The following is a 22,047-nucleotide window of genomic DNA, read 5'->3' as shown; positions in this document are numbered from 1 at the left end:
GCACTACTTCACGGTTGGGGCAGCTAAGGTCTGGAACCAGCTTCCAAGAGAAGTGGTGCAGGCTCCTACCCTGGGGGTTTTATAAGGGGAGGTTAGATGAACACCTTGCTGTGGTCGTTTGACCCCAGTACTCTTTCCTGACATGGCAGTGGGTCAGACTAGATGATCTGCTCAGGTCCCTTCCAACCCTAGAAACTATGAAATTTAGTGCTAGAGGGATTACTGCACAAAAAAGGTCTACTTACAGGTTAGTTAGAGCACCCAGTGTAGTAAATGCCTCCTTGTGAATCTGATGGATGCGATTTTTACTGAGATCACTGCAATTAATAAAAATGTGTCACTGTGTTAGTAATTTCACTGAAACTTTAACTAGCCATTGTTTAAAGCTCTATGTTGTAGGAGGGAAGTCATATTGTGCCTCTGGCAGGGAAGCCAGGTAATTTACATAATTTATTTTCAGTATCACCATGAAATGTTCTCTATGGAATTACATAGTCATAATAAAAATCAAAAAGCCTGGTCTTCCCAGGTGCTGCACACATGCTGAAAGGTCAGAATATCAACTGCAGTATTTGGAATACATTTGATACTCTTAACACTCCTGGCTGTGGACAGGCATACATCTGAAGTGCTCCAAATTTAGAGAGCTTTAGAATCAAAATGCTTCATTACAGCAGGTGTGTGTGGCTGTCCCTTCCACCCTTCCCCTATGCTGGGATGCTTCAAAAGTGCTACACCACCAATGGTGGACCCTCCAGCCAAGGGTCACAGCACGGGGTTATTGGTTCTCTAGCAACTCCACGGTTCCAAAGACCAAGAGACCTTTAGGGATTCCTGATCTCCAGGCAAGAGGCTGAAGAGGATTCCTTCTGTGCCTCTCAGTTTCAAGTGTCCAGAGTTTCCTTTATTACTGCATTTTCGATCTCTTGTGTACTACCACTGCAATAGGTTGTGTGATTATGTATTATGAACCACATTTTAAATTTGAGTGTTTACTAGTACATTGTTTCATCTTATAAGTCTGCCACACACAAAAAACAGAGAGTATTTCCCCAGACAAAACTTTATAAGCAATAGCGGGGAGCTGGAAAAAGAGTCTCCCAAGGAATAAAATTCTTCAACTTTCACTATCCTCAAACTTTTTAATGATTCTGCATTCAGAGGCGACACTGTGCAACATATGGGAGATCAACGTTTGCCTTACTTTAGTTACACATTTTTTCAGTTGATTTTAGATTAAAATAATTAATTATAGACATTTCAGGAAACAACTTTTTTCCTTTTTAATATATTATGTACATATTTTTTACTTACTTAGAATGAAATATATAAAACAACATTCAGAATGAAAAGAGACTAAAGTTGATGTCTAATAGAAATAATGTTCTCTTTTCAGATGTCATAATTTCCTTTTCCTTGGGATCTCGCACAACTAACCAGACAGTTTATTAGCATCAAACCCAGACATTATGAATCATAAACTATGTTGTGTAATGTTCAGTAAATAAGAATATGTACTTACAGTATGCGGAGGGAAGTTAGTCCCTGGAAGGTGTCTTTCTTGATTTCAAAGATCTGATTATGCTGTAAGGAACTGAAATGTGTAGAGGAAAATTGTTACATATGGCTGATTTCCACTAGGCAGAAACATAGCTTTGCTTTTTCATCACCTACAAATGTATTTTCCTCTTCTGCTATCCCTGGTTTCTTCTTCAGATGCAACCAAGCCTTAGTCATACATGAAGAGTGCCAGTTGACACCATCAAATCAGGAAAGATTTTTCTGAGCATTCTTCCATTCCAGGACTACTATTTAAATAAATACTCTCCACTAAACAAGGATTCTTGTAACCATTCTGTCTGGCCAGGTTAATTCTGGCCCCACTATGGAGCCTGAGGGCCAAACTTAATTCACAAGTCATTTGCCAGAGGTTAACGTTAACAAGTGTGGCTTGAACCATCTCCAAGCCAAAAGTGTTACTCTGTGACTGAGATTGACCAGGCCATTGACAAAAAACTCATTCACTTTAAGACTGAGATGTTTTAGGACAAATTCCAACCCAAAAGTGAACGTTTACTTCTTAAAATAGCAATATAGAAAAAGAAAGCATCAAGAGACCCTTTATTATGCAAGAGTTAATGGGCAGGTTCTATTTACAATTCATTCTCTTACGCATCCTCCTGACAGGCAGCGTGCACTGACGTTCTCTTGTATTCTGAACTTTAAAACAAAGCAGGAGAGCTCCAGAACTCACTGCCCTTTCTAGTCCAATGGCGATCAAGTTTGCCAAGTGCTAGGTACCTCTTGACTTAAGGGTCTACAGGTAGGTAAAACAGTCACACTTTCTCCAAAGACAGATGGGGAAGGTGCATTTTTTTTGCTCTGTTCTGTCCTGGACTGTTTCTGGCAATATCCAGACAAGTAGCAGAGGTGGAAGGAAGGGATGGAGATTTTTTTTTTTTTTTTTTCCTGTTTGCATTAATATTGTAAATCTGTCCTTAATAAAAAAATATATGCCTATGTAGTATCATACACTGTTTAGACACTTTACAATGCCTGACATCTTGCATCACTGGACAAGAGATTCTGCAGAGACAATGAGAAAAGGAAGGCAGGCAGGCAAAGTGTCTAGATACACGTAAAAAGCAGTTTAATATGGGGCACAATACTAGGATCAAGACAGGCGAGGAGGAGGAGGAGGAGGAGGAAACTGATCCAGGAATAATGGGATACTAGTGGAAAGTAGAAAGCAGAGAAGGTTGACATACATGGAGCAATAAGGGGGAGGAGGCTTGGGAACAGTGTAAGTGGAAATAAGAGCAGACACTTAAACAGGGGGAGACCATATAGAGCCTGTAAAACAATCATGAGGAGCTTTAATCTGATGCAAAGATCAAAAAAATAACAAAAGGATTTAAGGAATGGAACTGTGTGCTTGGAGGGGGTGGTGAGAACTAAAGAAAAAGGACTTTTAACAGACACATGCTGGATAGTGAGTTAAAGTATGTGGAGCACAGATGAGAGAGAGCCAGAGACAGAGAGACAGAATACCAAGGATAAGGGCTAATGCAACAAGCATTTATATATCTGTATGCCAGTATTGCTATGACAAGCATCCTTTCTGTGGCACAGGAACAATTCAGTCTTTGGCTCTGAGGTAAATTTGATGGGGTGAAGTTTTCTAGCTTACATACAATTCTAGCAATATACAATTCAGACATAATGATCACAATATTCCCTTCTGGCCAGCATAAATCTATAAATTGTTCTCATTATCAAACATTAAGCAAAAGACCCAATTATTGGAAGATCTGAATTAGGTACACTTAGCAGTAGTTATTTATAAAGGAATACATAAATAAAATCAAACGTGTCTACTTACATTTCTTCCAAAGAACTGCAGCCCTTAAAATTCGCAATCTCCTTTATATTATTGTAAGACAAGTCCCTTGAAAATGGAAAATGGGAACAATGTGGTTGTATTAACTGTGTTCTACTTCAAATGTTAATTGCTGCAACCATCAAGTAAACAGAGATCAGGAGACAAACTCTCCTGCATCAACAGTTCTATAGGAAAATGGAGGATTTTTTAAAACACATGCATGGACGATTAACAGCTATAGTCCTTGCTGTAACCTTAACTGGTTCCATTATACAGATTGGTTATACATGAGACGGGGGGGGGGGGGACACGACACCCCATGAAAAACAACATTAGGCCTCAAATTCAAAGTACTCAACAATTAGCGGATATCAGAATATGGTTACTTGCCTAGGGCATTTATACACATACGTTTCCATCCTATGATGTGCTGGAGATTCAATGGGTCAGAGCAGACTTGATTAACTGAGTCTGCTCTGCGTGCAAGCCGACGCGCACTGTGCTGCATCGTGTTCAGTTGTATAAGCGGTAAAATGCATGTCAGCGCACAAAAATCGCAGCAGTGCGCTTTTGAACTAAAATACCCTTAGTTCAAAAGCGTACAGCTGTCATTTTCTGCATGCTGACATGCATTTCGCCACTTATACAACTGCATACACTGCAACGCCGGGCCCTTTTAAAAGCACCCAGCACTGCAGCGCAAGCATGTGTACAAAATGCCCCTAGATCCCTGAACAGTAGCTCAGTGCCTTACATAAAAGAAACGCTCTGTTCATGTAACACTGTCAAAAGAAACATTATTTTTTATTCTCCTTACTTTCTGAACCAGCCAAAGAGATTTCACTCAAACTTACCAGAAGGAGAGAGAGAGAGACACACACACACAACAACCATGAAAAAAAATTGGCCTAAACAAATAGTTTGGCAAAATTCTGAACTGAAGTTGGAGTTTTATCATGGAAAGTGTTAGATGATTTATGTCGGGGCATTATTATCAGTCCTACCTCTACCATAAATAAATCCACACAGAGATACCTGCAAACAGCCCAAGAGTTCAGGCAGTCTGAAATATAACCACTGTTTAATTCCTCTTAATTTGGAGCATTCGGGAAGGAAAAGTGCTTATCAGCCAGGTTTTCCAGAGCAACAAAATTTTCAGTTGGAACACAAAGATAATTCTGATCTTGGTAGAACGTGCTGTTCTCTGCCCACCCAAATCTCAGAAAGCTTTCAGAATTTTCTGGTGGACAAGGCAGCAAGAAAATGGGTTCAAACTGCTGAACCACTGCTAACACATCATGAAAAAGCAAAATGTCAACAGAAAGTGTACAGTTCTGTACTCTTTTTTTTTTTTTCCTACCCTAAAAAAATAAAATAAAACTTAAAATAAAACTTGGACTCTAACTCAGACAACGCATGGATCTCTGAAACTGGTAACAAACTGTGTCACACTTGAATTGGGCTCGTCAGTCAGAAGCCGATTCATAAGGCACCTGATTAGACCTCTTAGGCATACACCACGATCCAGAGGATCGACGGTTGCCTAATAAAATATTCCCCATACTCTCGGTCTTCCCTGAATGTTTTTATTTTCTAAATTTTCCCTCTCTCTCTCAACCATTTACTCTTACCTTCTCTAGTCTCTCTCTTTTGCATGCAAGTTACTATTTTCTTCCCTGAACCCATCTGTATTTCCCATTGGTCTCATGTCTTCCATCCTCCAGTGACTACCACAGTAGATAGGAGTGCTGGAAATGCAGTTACTTTTTAGCTTTCAAAACTTCTATGAAATTCTATGTCCAGAACAACTTATAGTTCCAGTACAACAGGTGCAGAAAAAACAACCCTTTCAATAAATGCACCACAGGATCTTGTCCATCAACATAACACTTTGCCACAACACCAGCTGAGCAAAAGAGGATTCATATATTCAGACAATTTTGAGGCCTACTAAACTCGACAGATTCACACAAACTCATTTTTTAAAACAAGTAGCACATTTCTTTATCAACTTATGTTTTATTGGCAATTAAAACTGGAGAAATGTTTACTTACAGAGTTCGTAACAGCTTTTGCTCTTGGCAAAGATTAACAGGAATACTGCTTATCTTGGTGCCTGTAAGGGTCCTGTATAAGAAGGAAATAGATGTGTGAATATTTACATAGTTTATAGAACACAACAGAGAATACCCTTTCAGTTAGAAAGGAAGGTTATTACAATGGTTTGGATGCTTAGAGCCAGGAGATCTAGGTTCAATCTTTCAGCTCCACCCACAAATGTTCTGTACAATTCTGGGCAGGTCATCCAGCTCCCTGGGCCTCATATTACAAGGCAATATTATCCCCTCTCCTGACAAGAATATTTTGAGGATAATTACTTTAAACACTGTGAAACATTCAGCTGTTACAATAATTAAGGCCATATCATTAGTTAATAGATAGGCAGGGATAGAACCAGATGTTCTTGCTTCTAGGACTATTTGCTAAACTATGCTTCTACCACTGGAAGTTCTAAGATTAAGTTTCTCCCCCCACCCCAAGGAAACAGAACAAGAAACTAATTTATTAGCAGAGTTTTATACAAGATACTTACAAGCTCTCCAGATTAATGGTTCCTGTCAAATTTGGAAACCACTGTACCATGCTGGCACCCCGAATGACCCTAAAAAACCCCAGAAATATTAACTGTATATTATGAAAGCTAAAAAAAAAAAATGCAATCCTGTTATGAACGATAAGTTTTCATTAGAAAGTTTGAGTCAGGCTCAACTAATTTTGCTTATTCTAATATAATAAAAGGGCTCAATCCGTCTGTCCGTAAAGCTCTTGGAGCACTCGGATTGGTTACTGAAACAACCAATCTGAGTGCTCCAACAGAGTTATGGACAGGAGGTGGCAGCACTGCGGTGGGGACAGTGGAATGGAGGGGATGGAGTGGGGGGACCCAAGGCTAGCAGCGTCCCCTACCCCAGCCCTGTCCCCTGGAGGCAGTGGCAACAAAGGGTGCTGATAGAGGGGAATGGAAGGGCAAGCATCCCCACTCCTGCTCCTGGGAGGCAGCAGTGGCACCGGGCAGGGGAGGTTAGGGTTAGCAGGCTTCTTCCCACTCACCCCCCGCTGTCATTCTTGACAGGCAATTCACTAGTATACAAGATAAAAGGGACTTTCTGAAATCACCTGAAAGTTCAATTCTGTTTAATAAACTGGTACCAAAGTTTGAGGTTTGTGAGCTCAGTGCATCTGTCATTCTGCTAAACAGGCTCAGAATTCAAAACACTGCTAGCACACAAATTTTCTGCAGATGGCACTAAGTTCTCTCTCTCAGAACTGTTCCATTTCAATAAATTAGGCCAGTGCTTAAGTTTGAATATATATTAAAATGAGGTAAAGTAGTTCCCTTTGTAAAAACTAAAAAAGCAGTGATGAGAAAGCAGGAGCTCCTTCACTGCCTAACATTCACATTTGTAGCTAATACAGCCTAGCAGAGCATAAAATACCTTTCTCCTGAACAAATAATGCCACCAGGAAGACTGTATCATCCTTTGTTTATATGATGACATATTTTAATATTTGATTAGGAGAGGCTGGGAACAGCATCCAAGTGGGATCTTCCCTTCTGCAAGTACCACAAGGATATAGATACATTCTGAATATGATATAAAATCTTTTGACTCTTGACTGTAGCTCAAATCCTGAAGGCCTTATTGTTTTCTCTTAGTCATTATTCACTCAAAACTCCCAGACTCTTGTGTTTAGCCTGTATACTTCCCTACAAATGTACCCCTAACACGCAACCACATTCAAAAACATATAGGCGTCACTGGACCCAGTAGAAGTTTGCCTAAGTAAGAGTCTGGGCACTTGACTTCAGATTAGTTGTTTTACGAAATTTAATTGGGATAACAACTTTATATTGCCTGCTTACTGGAGTCTCCTTAGCCATTGGACATTTAAAAAAAAATCCACAGAATTTCAAATCCATTACAACCAACTGAAGGTAAAAATTCTACATAAAATAAAATAAGAGCCAATCAGCCATGTCAATTATTAGGGTCACAGCCATACTATTTCACATTCAGTATTCTTGTATAAATTAAGACAGTACTTACAAAGAATGCAGATCTGATAAATTCTGAAATGCTGAATTCCCCACAAAGGACAAAGGATTATCATACAAATGTCTGGGGAATTAAAGACAGGTTTCAGTATTCTAGTAGTTCACACAACCACTGTCTGATAATTAGATTAAGAAATACACGCACACACACACACATATAAAAAAATACTTACATCGTTCTAAGCAAGGGGTTTCCCACAAATGCACCATCAGGGATTATGGAAATGTAATTACTGTGAAATCCTCTAAAAAGCAATTAGCAAAGAGAAAACCAAAAACTTAAGATATATCAGCATTAAATTCAGTCACTTGTCATTTTCTTTCTGCTTATACAACTCAAACTTGTAAGTCTGACCCTGTAAGCAAACAGTTGCACTGAAATAAATAAGGACCTAATACATGACTAAGTTTGAAGGATCAGATCTTTGCCTATAGCATTTCAGTTAAAATATAAATAGTTTCAGGAAGAAAGCTATTTTGTCTAAATCTGAGCATATATGCTTTTAAGAAAAAAGAAAAAAAAACGAATACTTATTTTTGCTTATGGAGGCCAAAAGTAGCTGATAATTAAGATCTATGTTAATGGCTACCCTGAATAAATTGTTTAATTCTGGCACACTAAAATCATTTTCAACAGGCTCTCTCCCTAGTTCCTATTTATGCTTTCCTGTAATGGGAGCACTTTTTTTTTTTTAGTATAAAACTTAATCCATTTTAGATTACTGGATAATGAGATAGGCAAGATATTCCCAAACCCAGTAGGTTTTATTGCCTTTTTTTGGGAAAGAAAAAGAAAAATAGGTGAAAGAAAGATACAGTAATACTCACAATTCCTTTAGGCTTGGAAGTGCTTTGATAGCTTCAGGGAACTCTACCATGTTGTTATAATTTAAATCCCTGAAAGATACAGCAGGACAACATTAGGAAATATTTTTTTATTTTACACAGATATACTTCAGTTAAGACAGGCTTTATGTGTTTAGGTAGTAGGTTCAGCCACACAGTGAACTCATGTTAAGCTGCCTGACATATCCATACAACAAAGCTACGCACTTTAGCCATTGTATGGGCATGCTGTGCAGTGATGGCAGGAAGGTGGGAGGAGAATTCTGGTGGCAGTGGCATCTGCATGGCCTGGAGGCCCACGGACCACTTGGTAAAGTCCACTCAGCATGCAGCCCTCACTGAACACTGCAGCAGGGTATGCAGTCCTTGGCTACTTGGAAGTTGGACAGCTCTGTTTCAGAGTACAGTGCTCCACTACCTCTCAAACCCCCTTGCAAATGAGAGTTGCCACTAACTTCAAGGAGGCTAGGATTTCATTCTATTTTTTGCATTCCCTTTAAACATACCAAAGTACTTGTTAATGAAATACTGTTCACTAGAGATTCATAAAGCAAGCAGCAAGCAAGTGTGGGACTTTAGTACAGGCATCTTCATAAAAAACACTTTGATGACAAACACTTTCTCTTCTCAGTCCTTCTCCCCCCCTCGATTAACTTTATACAATACAATCCAAATAAAAAGCATACTTACAATGTTTCTAGGTTGTCTAATCCATCAAAACAGTGTTTTCCTATCGTTTTTATTTTATTGTTATGAAGATGCCTAAAGGAGTCAACAAAATGAGTATTTAAAGAGTTTTGTACATTACAAAATTAATATATTTAATATTAAAACAATGGTTTCCAAAAACTTCCCACTATACTGTACACAAGTGCATGTCTTAAAACTGTGACAGCCAACTTTTTGGCAGGTGTGCCACTACCCTCCCTAAGTGCCACCCCAATACCCTTCCCCTACCCAGTATGCCGCTCTGCTTTCTGTTCCAGCCCTGTGCTCCCTGCCCAATTTGCTCCTTTGCTTTCTGCCCCACTCTGCTGCCCTGCTACCTGTCCCTTCCCCCATCCATCACATACCCAACAAACGCTGCCTATGCCACTGGTGGCACCCTTGCCTTACAACTAAACAAAAGCTGCTTTAGTCTGGTATTGGAACAAGGTATACTGGAAAAAATGTTGGTGGTTTGAACCCTTAAAAATGTGTTGGCACTTTTGACAATTTCTTGAGGACTCCAAGTCTAGGGACAGGACATTACACACAAACCAGTTTAAGTGATAAGATACTGGTTTAAACCTGGAACAGAATGCAAGTTCAGTGTATATAAACCAGTTTCAAAATGGCCAAAACCAGTTTAAGATAAACTTGGTTAAATGCAGAATCAGACTTAACTGACTAAGGTCAAACCAGTTTAGGGAACTTCTGTCCTAACCTCCTTCCTGGTTTAAGTTAAACCAGAGTCCCCCAGCATCTCACTATGCTCTGCAGCCCTGGGCTTGGCTGTGCTCTCTGCTCTAGTGGAGCAGGGCTGGCCCCGCCCCTCTGCTCCCTAGCCAGCAGCCCCTGCCAGGCCTTTCTCCACTCGCTGCTCCAGCGGCAGGGGCGCGAGTAGCCTTGGCAGCAGTGAATGGAGATGGGGGTTTAAAGTGAAGCGAATGGAGATGGGGATCTAATTCCCCTTCCATCCCCTGTCCCAATAGCATGGACCCCTGCTGGGGTCTGCTTGGCTGGGGCACAGCAGCCTATGTCAGGGTCCCCCCACCCCTGCTGCTGCAGGGCATGAGTGGGGGTGTGACCAGGCACTGCCCAGCATGGCTCCCCGAGACAAAGGGGGCAAAAAGGGGGTTTATCCTAGCCCCTCCTCTCTGCCCAGGACCCCAGCTGGAGTCTGCCTGGCCAGAGTACAGCAGGCCATCAGGCATTTCCCCCCACATCACCAATGGAGCGGCAGGGGGCATGGCCAGCCCTGGCAGTAACCTCAAGTGAACTGGCTAGGGAGGAGGGTTAATTCCCTCCTCCCTGTCCTGCCAGCACAGACCTGAGCCGAGGTCTGCCTGGTGCTGCCCCATTGCTGCTGCAGGGGCAGAGACATGGCTGGCATGGCCCCTGAGGCAAAGGGGCCAGGGAGGGGGTTTATTTCCCCTTTGCCCCTGGGGGAATGCAGCTAAGGTCTGCTAGACCTAACCACTGCCTTCACCAATCCATCCCTGTACAGGGCAAGTGGTGGAATAAGCCCCCTCTGCCAGTTGCCGGAGGGAGGAGGAATTAAACCCCCTCCCTGCCCCCTTCGTCTAGGGGGGTCATGCCGGCTGACTTCTGGCCACGTCCCTGCCACTGAAGCGGTGAGAGAGGAGGGACCCTGATGGGGTAGCAGCCTCCGTGATGTTGTCCTGGGAGTGTAAGCCTCTTCCTGGTGGGGGTATTGCACTGCTGGCAGGAGCAGGGCAGGCAGAGCTGCCGCAGAGCAGCAGCACTGGATCTCAGGGGGGTGGTTATAACCCCCCCAAGCCCCACCTATGCCAGTGCCGCTTGCCGTGCACATCTGCAGCAGCTCTGCCCACACTGAGAGCTGCTCTAATTAAAGTACTGCAGTGTTTCGTGTATCAGCATCCCCATGTTTCAAAATGGTGGTGGGGACACTTCAACTAAAGGCTGTTGAACAAGATTTAGTTAAAGCAACCCCACTGGCATTTTGAAGTGCAGGGATGCTGATGCACAAGACGCAGAGGCTGGCTGGAGTACGCCAATTAGCACGCTCCAGACAACCTGATTAATCAAGTCTGCTCCAATGTGTTGTAATTACAGCACAATGGAGCAGCCTCCTGGCACATCTATAGGCAGCAAGTATGTCCATCTCTAACACCTCTGATGCCTTCCTGTAATTGTCAACTTTTCAGAATTAGTTCAAGTGATTATACCATACAAAAAAAAAAAAAAAAAATCAAGCCATCTCCAAGCTAGGGTCCTTATGACTTTCTGTAGCAACTTTTCTAGTTTGGATGTTAATTTTACCAGCCTGCAATGTTTCAGGGATACAAACTATTATTAGTCATCTGAACTGAAACAAAAGAGAACTTACTTCTAGTTACAATCTTAGCTAAATCAAATCCACATCTCAGGAGCATCAAACTAAACTGGGAAATGAAAAGCTACTCACAGAACAACCAGACTTGAAAGGTTTGTAAATGCAAAGTCAGGGATGTGCATTATTTTGTTGAGGGCCAGAGTTAACGCTTGCAGAGACGGGAGATTGCTGAGTGGACGAATGGGCACTTCTGTCAAGCTGTTGTCATCCAACCATAGATGACGTAGCTGCATTAGCCCCTCAAAACTGTCTTCTGGGACTGTGGTAATATGATTAGCATCTAAACGCCTGCAGGAAAACAAAAGTAATTGATACAATAAGTTTACGTGCCTCCATTAAGTAAAAGTATGGATTAAAAACTGGGCATTTATAAACATTTTTAAAAACTCAAATAAGTTTTACTTGAAGAATTCAACATGGCCTTGTGAGGCCATGAAGTAGGCTGGAACATTTGCTTGCTTCAAATAAACAAAGCAACAAGTAAAAATTATTCTTTCCATTCTTTTCCCATCCATTTTTAAACAAAATGAAACTATTCCTAAAATTATAATTAAACATTCAATTACAACAATTCTATAGGAGGCTCCACTACCAGCTATACATTCACCGGAGCAAGTTTTGAAAGCAGGTTTTAATCAATATTGCATATGACAGGAACATTATTCCAACTATCTGAGATTGTATCCATAGCTGTATCATCAATAGTACTGGATACTTTTACACGCATTATTACTGTACCTCTTTGGAGTGACAGATCTCAGAGAATAAGAGTATTAAAAATGTTCTTGATCTTCCCATCAGAGCCATGAATCATGTTCACAAATAAAAGATTATATCATAAACCAATTTCAGAGACTTCTTTTGTTCTGGCAGTCAATCCTTTCCAGCAGACTTCAAAAAAATTATCTGTTTAACATTATCAGCATTAAGTATTGCTTAGGATTAACTTTGCCATCACATAGTTTCCCCATATTAAACTCCTATCATAAATATTAGTAGTACTTATGCATGTGGAAAATGACTCATCTGTCTTTCAAGAAGTATGGCAAAGTACTTGTTAACAATTAGTTCTGCTTCAATTACCAACTCGCCTCCCCTACCAGGTTTCACAAATCACTAGCTTTCAGGGAATTTAAAAGGAGGTCTTCACACCTGGAAAACAGAGGAGACTAAATGTCTGACGTTACTTTCAGCCTCCAGATCCACAGCACTCCATATAGAAGATGCAGGTATTGCCAGCAGAATCAAACTAAAAAAATCTTTCCTATAAAAATACTGGCAAATACAGTACTATTCATATCCAATGATAGTGGTAGATTGTGCAAAGTGAACAGAACTCTCATTCTTTTCCTGCACAAAATGCTCCTTACCATCCTGTTTTGCCCTTTTATACACAAAGGTTACATTCACTTTAAGGAAATTGTACTTTAATACTGTGTCACTACTTGTATGCTCATTATGCAATGAATCAGTGAGGTGTAGGTTCAAAGATAAGGCTTCTTACATGTATAAAGCATTCATTATGTTTCTAACGCACAGAATTCCTAGTATAACCCTCTAGCTAGCGCAATCCATTTTTTCTTTAGTTTAATCATGTGTGAATAATTACAGCCTATTTAGAAGGTGGGATTTTCAGAAGTCCTCAGTACGGGTCTAGCTCTTCACCCACTGGAGTCAACAAGAGCTGTTCAGTTCAAAGGGAACAGAGTGAAGCTAAAGCTGTGTGCCCTGACAGGACCCCACCCAGCATGCCTAGAGGCACGGGTATATCCAGAATTTTGCAAGGGGGGGGGGGGAGGGCTGCAGGAACAGCAACCTGTGCAACAGGGACAGCTGCACTCTGCTCACAGCCCCCCTCCAACCCACGTGGGCAGGCAGAAGGCCTTACAGGAGCAGCAGTGGGGACTCTTCTTAAGTCCCTCAAGCAGGTAAGCATCTTCTCTCCTTTTCACTCCATACTGAACAGCATGTCCCTCCCCCTCTGCTGCCGCTACTGTCCCCAGCTGACCTAGGAGAAGGGTGGCGGGGGAGGCAGAGCCATTTTAGCTCTGCTCCAGCTGGGTTGCACATGGAGCCAGGCTTACCCGGAGACAAGGGGCAGCAGGTGGGTACCCTTCCCTGCACACCTGCAGCATAATGAAACAGCTAGGCACCTGGGGTGGCTACCACACACGATGAGAGCAACAAAAGCTGTTTTCTTCTGCCCCTCTCCCCATGCCCCCATTTGGTGCCTGGGGCAGTTGCCCCTGTTGCTCCAGCCCAGTGCCTGTCCCCAGGCTGGCAGAAAACACTGGAGGACAGGGCAGAGAGGAAGAACCCATTTGCTGCTCCTCTAGTCTGGCTCTAGAGCAGGGGCAGGCAATTATTTTGGGTGGAGGGCCACTTACTGAGTTTTGGCAAGCCATCAGCCAGACTGCGTGACAGGCAGCCAGGGGCAGAAAAATATTAGGAGCCCCACGGGCCAGACAGAATGGCTTGGCAAGCTGCATTTTGCCGACCCCTGTTCTAGAGCTCCCCCCTCATCCCCATCTTCAAGGTAGCCAGAGACAGCAGCAGTGGAGGAGTGAGGAGGAGAGGATAGGTGGACATTTATATACGTACCTTTCTCTGCTTCAATGCACCAGAAATTCAGCCTGTTGGATTTCTGGTGCTGTGTCCCATGCATTGTATAAACAGCAAAATGCATGTCAGAGTGCAGAAAAAGGTGTTGGTACGCTTCTCAACTAAAAACCCTTCAATGTGTGTTTTAGTTCAAAAGCACACTGCTGCCATTTTATCAGCACTGTATTTTGCCATATATACAAATGCACGTACCACAGCACGGGGCACTTTTAAAAGTGCCCTGCACTGTGGCACATATGCATGTACAAATGCCAGAAAGGAAGGGAAGGACTCTTACTTGCTTCACAGACTTAAAAAAAGTCCCTAGTGTGGTCAACTGAAAGGGTGGGGTGCCCTGGATCCACCCCTGCCTAGAAAGTTCTTTTGACTGTTCTCCTTCAATATAAACCCAAACTCTCATTCTTTTCTAGTGAGGGGGTTTTAGTGTTGAAAACAGCGTGAATGTAAAATGAGTAGGAAAGAACTACAAGAAGCTGAATTCCCATTTAATAAATGAGAATGCCGCAAATTAAGTAAAAAACACTTAGCTATAAGAAACCGAGACTTTTAAAGTAAAGATATAACACTGTTCTAAGACGAACAAGGCGTCATTAATTCTAAAGCTATAGGAGTTAATTCATACACTAGCATCAAATACATCAAAGAGTGAATTCATACACTAGCATGGCCTGACAGATGAGTATACCCTCATTTGTGAATACTTTTAGCTTGTGTTGAGACTGGAACATTTCAGAGAAATTAAATGTCTGGTGATAAAAAGGGCCCAAGGCTCCCTTAGATTTAAAAAAAAAAACCAAACCCAAAACACCCCCTAGAAATTACCTGTCTTTCTCTCCCCATCCTAAATTCACACACCTCCCTGAAGATCAAAAGAATCATTTTCCAAATCATTCCTTCCACAAATATCCTCATTCTTTTTTTTTGCAAATCAACATACTCTGAGACATATGATACTCTCGGTCCTGTGATTAACCATAGGTGTACGGCTCAGTTTTTGCGGCTGAGGCATCTGACTTGCAGCATGCACTTTCCTAAATATAGGTTTATATTTTAAAATGTAACTGGCTGTATCTATGCAAATATATCAGTACATAATAGGCTCCGTCACTCCACAATTAAAGGATCAGAAAAGAAAGGAGTCACAAAAGCGTCGAGCAAAGAAATGTAGAATAAAAGAGGAGACATTTTATCCTTAATTCACTATGAGAAGTTCCATACATCAAAACTGGCTAAAACACTGTTTTGAAACTCCTGCAAGGCTTATAACCTGAACTCTGAAAGGGAGAAAGCCTGAACTCTAAATTGTTTCCTTTTAAGTATTTTACTAATTCTAAAACAGTAATAGGCTGTTTTTTATTCTTTGAGTAAGTCCAACAAGACCTTTCTTATATTCAATGGTTCTGATAAGCTCTTGCAGCCCTTAATCTGAATGGAAGAAAAACTCCCTCATCTTTCTCCGATAGAAGAATGGTGTAGAAATTCTGTTTTGAAGAAACAGGAAATAAGAAAAATAAGCACACTGCAGTATCCTGATATTACAACCCTGTTAATGATATTAACTATTAATATAAGATCATGAAGCCAATGCAAAAAATATTAAAATGCTTTGTTTGATTACTCTTTGCCAACTTGTTACAAAATGACTTTAAGATTGCAATTGTCCTGGCCTAGAGTTTTTTCAGGGTTCCAGAAGCTGAAACCACTACTTCTATATAAGAAATGCAAGGCTTACACCCAGAGTCCTCAGTGAAATTCACATTTTATAGTATTAGGAGAAAAGATCATGCTTTAGGACCTTAACAACTTGCAAAATGATATCAAAAGAATGAGTCTGGCTATTTTTACGGTTACACAGAAACGGATCCAAATTTTGTACACGCCCGTCGTTTTGTAGCATTCAGTACTGGAGTAGATTTGAATAGCTGCACTATTTTTCCCTGGGGCTCTGGGACCTTGTGTGCCCTGGTTCTGTCTAAACTTATTGCTTTTCTTCAGATGACTAACTGTTACCTCCATTATTTTGGCACAGTAAAGCACAGCTATAATACAACCGTTCAATGTGGAGATATATTTCTATCCATACAGATATAAATATAGATATAAATATATTTCTACATTGAACAGTTGCATTATAGCCATGCTTTACCATGCATATATATATTTTGAGGGAGATCTGCACTTCTATGCTGTAATCCTTGAAACAAAAATACAATATATTTTAAAGAGCAAATTGAAAACTAAAATTAAATGTTTGGTAACTTTCATAGAACATTATTACTAAAAACAATAGCCATTTTGAAGGTGGAATAAGAAAAGGTTTGCTAACACAAGCTAGTGCAATGGGATCAGACTTCCTCACTGTATAGACTGCAGCTTCACAAAGATTATTCTTTATGTCCATTAAAGCACTAAAGATGAGATTTCATGTTCTTTAAATTACAGCTTGCAGCATATATTTTAATTCTTTAATATTTCAGAAGTTACTCCAATTCTAACTTCCCCTATAGGGCATTTGCTTGCTAGAGTCCTATTTTAAATTTCAGTCTATAAATTCAGACTATATTTGCTGAGCTGTCATCTTTCATTTTATTATCTGTCAGGTTCTAGTTCCACATAAGCTCAAACTGTGCAAGTTGGAGAAGGAAAGACAGAATGAGAGAAAATCCAGGTGTCCTGTAGTTTTCATACAAACATGACATTAAAACTAGATTTTAATGCTAAAAACACAAGCACGTTTATGGTTTACAACTAACCAAATTGACTCTCTGAAACTATGGAGTTAATACCAAACCCTCCTCCTAAACTAGCAGCATTTCAAACTCTCTTCAAAGCAGAGAGTAGCCATTGTGGTTATGAATTATTTTTAATCAGTCCAAGGTAGTAACATTTAAATAAAAAGCATATACAGGCAGTCCTCGACTTACGACTTTTCAAGTTACGTCAAATAGCACTCACAACATTTTTAAATTGACACCCTGTTTCGACATTCCAACACAGGTTTTGCCTTTACGACGCTGGACTCAGCTGTGTCCAGCTGGTAAGTATGTTGTGGGTGGGGAGGGGGAAAAGTGGGGGGGAAGAGGCATGGGGAGCAGATCGATGCCTCTGCAGTGAGGGAGGGATTGCGGTTGGGGCTGGGACTGAGGCAAGCGCTGCACAGCCAGGGTGGGGGGGTGCGGGTAAGGGATGGAGGAACTCCTGCTGCTGTGCACCGCAGAGCTGGGAGGGTATGGGGGGAGCATGTGCCCCACATCTGTGTGGGGCAGCCAGGGCCAGAGCTGCAAGTCAGGCAGAAGGCGCTGGGAGTGGGGGCTCTACCCTGCCACTGCTTGCCCAGCCAGGGCAGGGGTGTGCCTGATGCAGGCATGGCTCGCTCTGGGCGGAAGATGCTGGGAGAGAGGGCTCTGCCCTGCTGCCAGTTGTTCAGCTGGGATGGGAAAGCGCAGGGTGGAGGCACTGTGCTGCCTCAGACAAGCAGTGTGCAGCAGCAGAGCTGCTCCAGACTCCCTGCGCCTCCTCAAAGGCCCATTTCACTTGTAAAGCAGTGGCAGCTGCAGGGCATGGTGGGGGCATGTGCCCCTGGGTCTGTGCAGGGCGGGGGCTGTGGGGGAGCTGCAGCTACCTTAAAATCCCCTATAGCCCCCACCACCCACCCACAGCAACCCTGACCCACACTGCCCCAAGCAGATCCAGGGCACACACCTCTGCCATGCTCTGCCACTGCTCGCCAGGGCACAGCAAAACCATAGCTTGTCTGGGAGGCATGGGGAAACTGAACTGGCTCCACTGCTGCACACCGCTTGTCCGAGGCAGCGCAGCACCTCTGCTCCACACCCCGGCTGGACAAGCAGCAGCAGGGCAGAGCCCCTGTTCCCAGCACCTTCCACCTTGCCACGGCTGAAGAAGCAGGGAAGCAGCCAGACAAGCTGCAAGTTCTCCCATGACTGTCCACAGCCCCTGCTCACAGCATCGCCAGAGCATAGATCAGCACTGTCTGCCTTGCCGTGAGGGGAGCAGCTGGATGAGCTGCAACTTCTGTGGCTACCCATATCCCCTGGAATGCAGCCGGGCACTGCCGGCCTCCCTGCAGGGGGAGCAGCGGGGAAAGCAGCTGGATAAGCCGTGGCTTCACTCCAAGGGCTATGGGCTGTTAATCATTTGGCTGCATTCCGGGGGATATGGGTGGCCACAGGAGATAAAAACCCTGTGCTCCCGTGACTTTAGGCATCATTCAGGAAAAGGCTAGGAATTTTTATGATGAACAGCAAAAAGTGGCAGAGGAAGAAGATGTACCCACTATTGAAGAGAGTCCTTCTTGTAATGTCTTGACAAAAGTGTTGGCTGAGGCATTTCAACATTTGGAAGCTGTCATGTCCCAGTTTGAGGAACATGACCCCGACATTGAACACAGTGCATCAGTGAATAGGGGCATATCCAACGTGTACAGCTGCTACAGAGAAACTGACAAGCAAAAGAAGAGAACATCTGTCCAAACTTCCTTGGACACTTTCTTTAAGAAAAGCAGACAAGGCTCCAGACAAACCTGCAGCCAATATTCCTGAGAAGACTCCAGCCAAGAGCCCTTCAAAAAGTCCAGCAAAGTCACCTCAAAGAAGTCCTTCCCAATAAATATGATTGCTATTTACAATATAAATACATTAATGTAGCTATATTACTCATCTGTAATTGAGTATAAAAATTCTGGATAACTTTTGGTGGAAATAGGGTACCGGTCCTTGGTTTAAGAACCAATCCCCCATTTATAACATTGTTTCCTATGCGAAAATTGGTTCCGAGTTATGTTTTGACTTAAGACATGGTTTCCATTTTGACTTAAGATATGGTTTCCAGGAACCAATGGTGTGGCAAGTCCAAGAACTGCCTGCAATTGGAATGCCAAATTAGTAATTTGAATCAAACAAGTTTAAATTGTTCATGAAAATTCTCACTGAAAGTCTCACAGAAAATGAAATGAGGGATGCACTAGTCATGGAAAATGCAAACAATTTCAGGGGAAAAATGTAAGTTAAAAACATTAAGTAAAGTGATAAATGGTGTAGGTCTCCAAAATATGGGAGCTTAATACGAAGCAGAGCACCCTAAGGCTGATCATCAGGGATCCTGGTTTTCCCCAATTAAAAAAACAACACAAATTCTCTGATAAAAACCCCAAAATTCATGATTAAATAATTAAAGGTCCCCCCACAGTCCTGCTCGTGCCTCTCACTCCCCCCACAACAGCTCACCAACCCTACTGGTGCCCCTCACCCTCCCCACAGCACCCCAGCCCTGCTCATGCCCCTTGCCCCCCACCCACAGCCCCTGCCCTCCCAGTCCTGCCAGAGAGGGCCCCCAGGTGCCAGGGACCGAAGTCCACAGTTACCTGCCCCCAACAGAAGGCAGTGGCTGTTGCAGCAGCAGGAGCATGGAGCCAGCTCCCTACCTGCTGCAGGTTTGAACAGGGGCGGGGGCTGGCTCCCAGTGGCAGTGCACATTCTCAGGCGCAAGGGAGACCTGCACCCCTCAGATCTGTGTGGGGGGCAGGAGTAGAGAGGGTACGTGCCATGTGTAGCTTCCCTGAAAGGCCAATAGCGTGCCACTCCAGGTGCATGCGCTGCCAGCCGGGCAGGCATTCCATGTGCAGCTTTCTCCAACACCTCCCCGGCTCCCTCAGCCAGCTTCCCACAGGATTGCCCACTCGGCTGGCGGTGCGTGGACCAGAGTAGCGCGCTATCAACCATTCAGGGAAGCCGCACATGGAAGCGTGGTGTCCGCTCGGGCTGATACCACACAGCTTGCGGTCCACGTATTTACTGCCAGGTTGGCAGCCACTCCATGTCTTTCTCTAATAGCTCCCCACTCCCTCAGCCCCCAGCCAGCTTCCCACCCAGTTCTGCTGTTGCCCCCCAGCTTTGACCCAGAACCTCCTAGCCCCCTGCAAGCCCCAATTACCTCACAGGCTCCAGGAAGATATGCGAGTCCGAGCCAAGCCTTGGCTAATTAAGAGCCTCAGGCCCCTTTCTCCCTCCCCATCTGGGCAGGGTTCTCGGTTTTCTGCCCTTTTTGCAGTCAGCTCTTGCAGGCTGGAACTCTGCCTGTCTGCAAAGCTCTTTGCAAAAGCAGAAAATCCACGGGTCTCTTTGCTAAAAAGTAAAATCCGTGGTTTTCTGTTTTTCTGTGTGAAACTGAAAACCTGGATCCCTGATCATTATAGAGTCTCCTAGAAAAAAAAAAGGCATGTCTAATCTAAACAGCGACTCATAGCTAGATCACTATGGGTTTTAATCTAATCAGCAGTGCCTTAACATAGGCCTATTAAGGCATGTCCTGTACCAGCCCATGACCAATACACCTTGCCCCATTTGAGGCTACTTTTCCAGCGTATTCCTTTCCTTTTTTCTTGGACATGAACAAGGAACTGAGCATAGATAATGGAAGAATCTTTAATCTCTGAAACTAAGACCTCTCCCGAGTCGTGCTCACATCCCAGTTCAAGCATGGGTGATATAAATCAGGAGGGAGGACTACATCATGAACAAAAGGATGCACAAAAGGATGCAGGATGGTAGCTCACAATCAAGGACCTGTGAGAGAAGGAGTGATAGAATTGGGAAGGGAGGGTAGGAAGCATAGCAGGGAGAAAAAAAAGGCAAGTTTTCTTCCACAGATGTGGTTTCCCCTCGAATCTGTGGTAGGAGTCTGGCAGCAATCTTATGTCTTAAGGACAATCAATGAATTACACAGCCCACTCTAATAAAGCCAGATCATCACTGGCTAGTCAGCAATTTCTGCAGATCTTCACGGACTGACTAGACACACATACCCCAACAAAATGCACCCAGGCATGTTAGATGACAGGTAAATATTGTAAACAATTATCTTGATACTAGGAACTATAAATATATCCACGAGTGGTCAAGCCCCATCTCAGGCTCATTTTGCTGCTGTTATTTTCCTGGCACAGGAAAGATTATGACAAAGGTGTTGAGGACTAAGATGTCAAGGGGCTACTGTTTTCCTTTCCAGATCATGGTTTCAAGCACATTATTCAGGCTACATGGTTTTGGAAATGTAATAGCATTATACCAATAGCAAAAGTTAAATGTTGATATTAATAGAAAGTAATCACTGCTGACTGTACACTTATGTCAAACCACTTTTGGTCAACGGCAGTCGGTAATGAACTTTGCTCTTTTAAGTGCTACTTCAAAAACCACAAGGAAATCACTCAAATAACTTGAGAGTAGATTTTAGATTTTAGACTGAAGTACTGATAAGTCTGGATACAATGGAAATTCTTTTATAATGTAGGATGGCTAAATCAACCATGTTAACAAGAAGCACTTTTTAAAATTCTATGACAGTTCTAATGACTTCAGAAGTGCATTGCTCAAACTGAGCAGTTGCTCACTCTAATCTTTAGCACTAAAGGACTTAAGTATATGGATTTTCTTCATACAAGCTCTCAACAAATAAGGAGGCGTGCAATAAAGTAATCCTGTGAACAGTTTGGAGTTTGAAAGCACATTTTCCCTGTAAGTATAATCTCTGTTTAAACATCTTAAACTTTAAACACTTGCTGCAAATTATCCCTACAGGATGGAGATATGCTCTATGTTAATCTTTTACTCAGATACCTTGTAGTTGGAACTATAAACAAGCAGCCAGAGTGACCACTCTTGAAGGGTAAGGTGGGCTAATCATCTTTTTTCCACAGCCACGGTAAAGATTCTGTTGCAATCACTCCCTCTGACTCTTACTTTAAAAAAAGTGTAGTATGCATTTCCCCAAGCCAGCCTAAGTAGAAGTGAATAAGGTACAAAATTTGAAAGGATTGCTGAAACTTAAAACAAAACAAAAAAACCAACCAAACAAACAAAGGCATGCACCATCTCAGTTACTCTTCAACAAGAATGGCTTCTGAACGTATCCAACATATTTGCCATATGTAATAACAAGTTTGTGAGGCAATGCGATTAGGAAAAAAAAACCCAAAACACA

The 22,047-nt window shown here is 42.6% G+C and overlaps 1 protein-coding gene across 2 annotated transcripts in view; it reads right to left on the bottom strand.

Annotated features, from left to right (window-relative positions):
- The window catches only part of LGR4 (leucine rich repeat containing G protein-coupled receptor 4), a 112,892-nt gene that overhangs the window by 10,748 nt on the left and 80,097 nt on the right, over nt 1–22,047 (bottom strand). For both annotated transcript variants that reach the window (XM_019551334.1, XM_019551335.1), the window contains 10 exons: nt 11,497–11,712; nt 9,036–9,107; nt 8,328–8,396; nt 7,673–7,744; nt 7,492–7,563; nt 5,976–6,044; nt 5,438–5,509; nt 3,383–3,448; nt 1,523–1,594; nt 246–317 (listed from right to left, as the gene is read on the bottom strand). In XM_019551334.1, the coding sequence (XP_019406879.1) occupies nt 246–317; nt 1,523–1,594; nt 3,383–3,448; nt 5,438–5,509; nt 5,976–6,044; nt 7,492–7,563; nt 7,673–7,744; nt 8,328–8,396; nt 9,036–9,107; nt 11,497–11,712 (852 nt within the window). The remainder of the gene's footprint in view (nt 1–245; nt 318–1,522; nt 1,595–3,382; nt 3,449–5,437; nt 5,510–5,975; nt 6,045–7,491; nt 7,564–7,672; nt 7,745–8,327; nt 8,397–9,035; nt 9,108–11,496; nt 11,713–22,047) is intronic.

Source organism: Crocodylus porosus, unplaced genomic scaffold (genome assembly GCF_001723895.1).
Source record: "Crocodylus porosus isolate Cpor-Errol unplaced genomic scaffold, CroPor_comp1, whole genome shotgun sequence".
NCBI classification, from domain to species: Eukaryota; Metazoa; Chordata; order Crocodylia; family Crocodylidae; genus Crocodylus; species Crocodylus porosus.
This window is presented reverse-complemented; position numbering and strand designations above follow the sequence as displayed.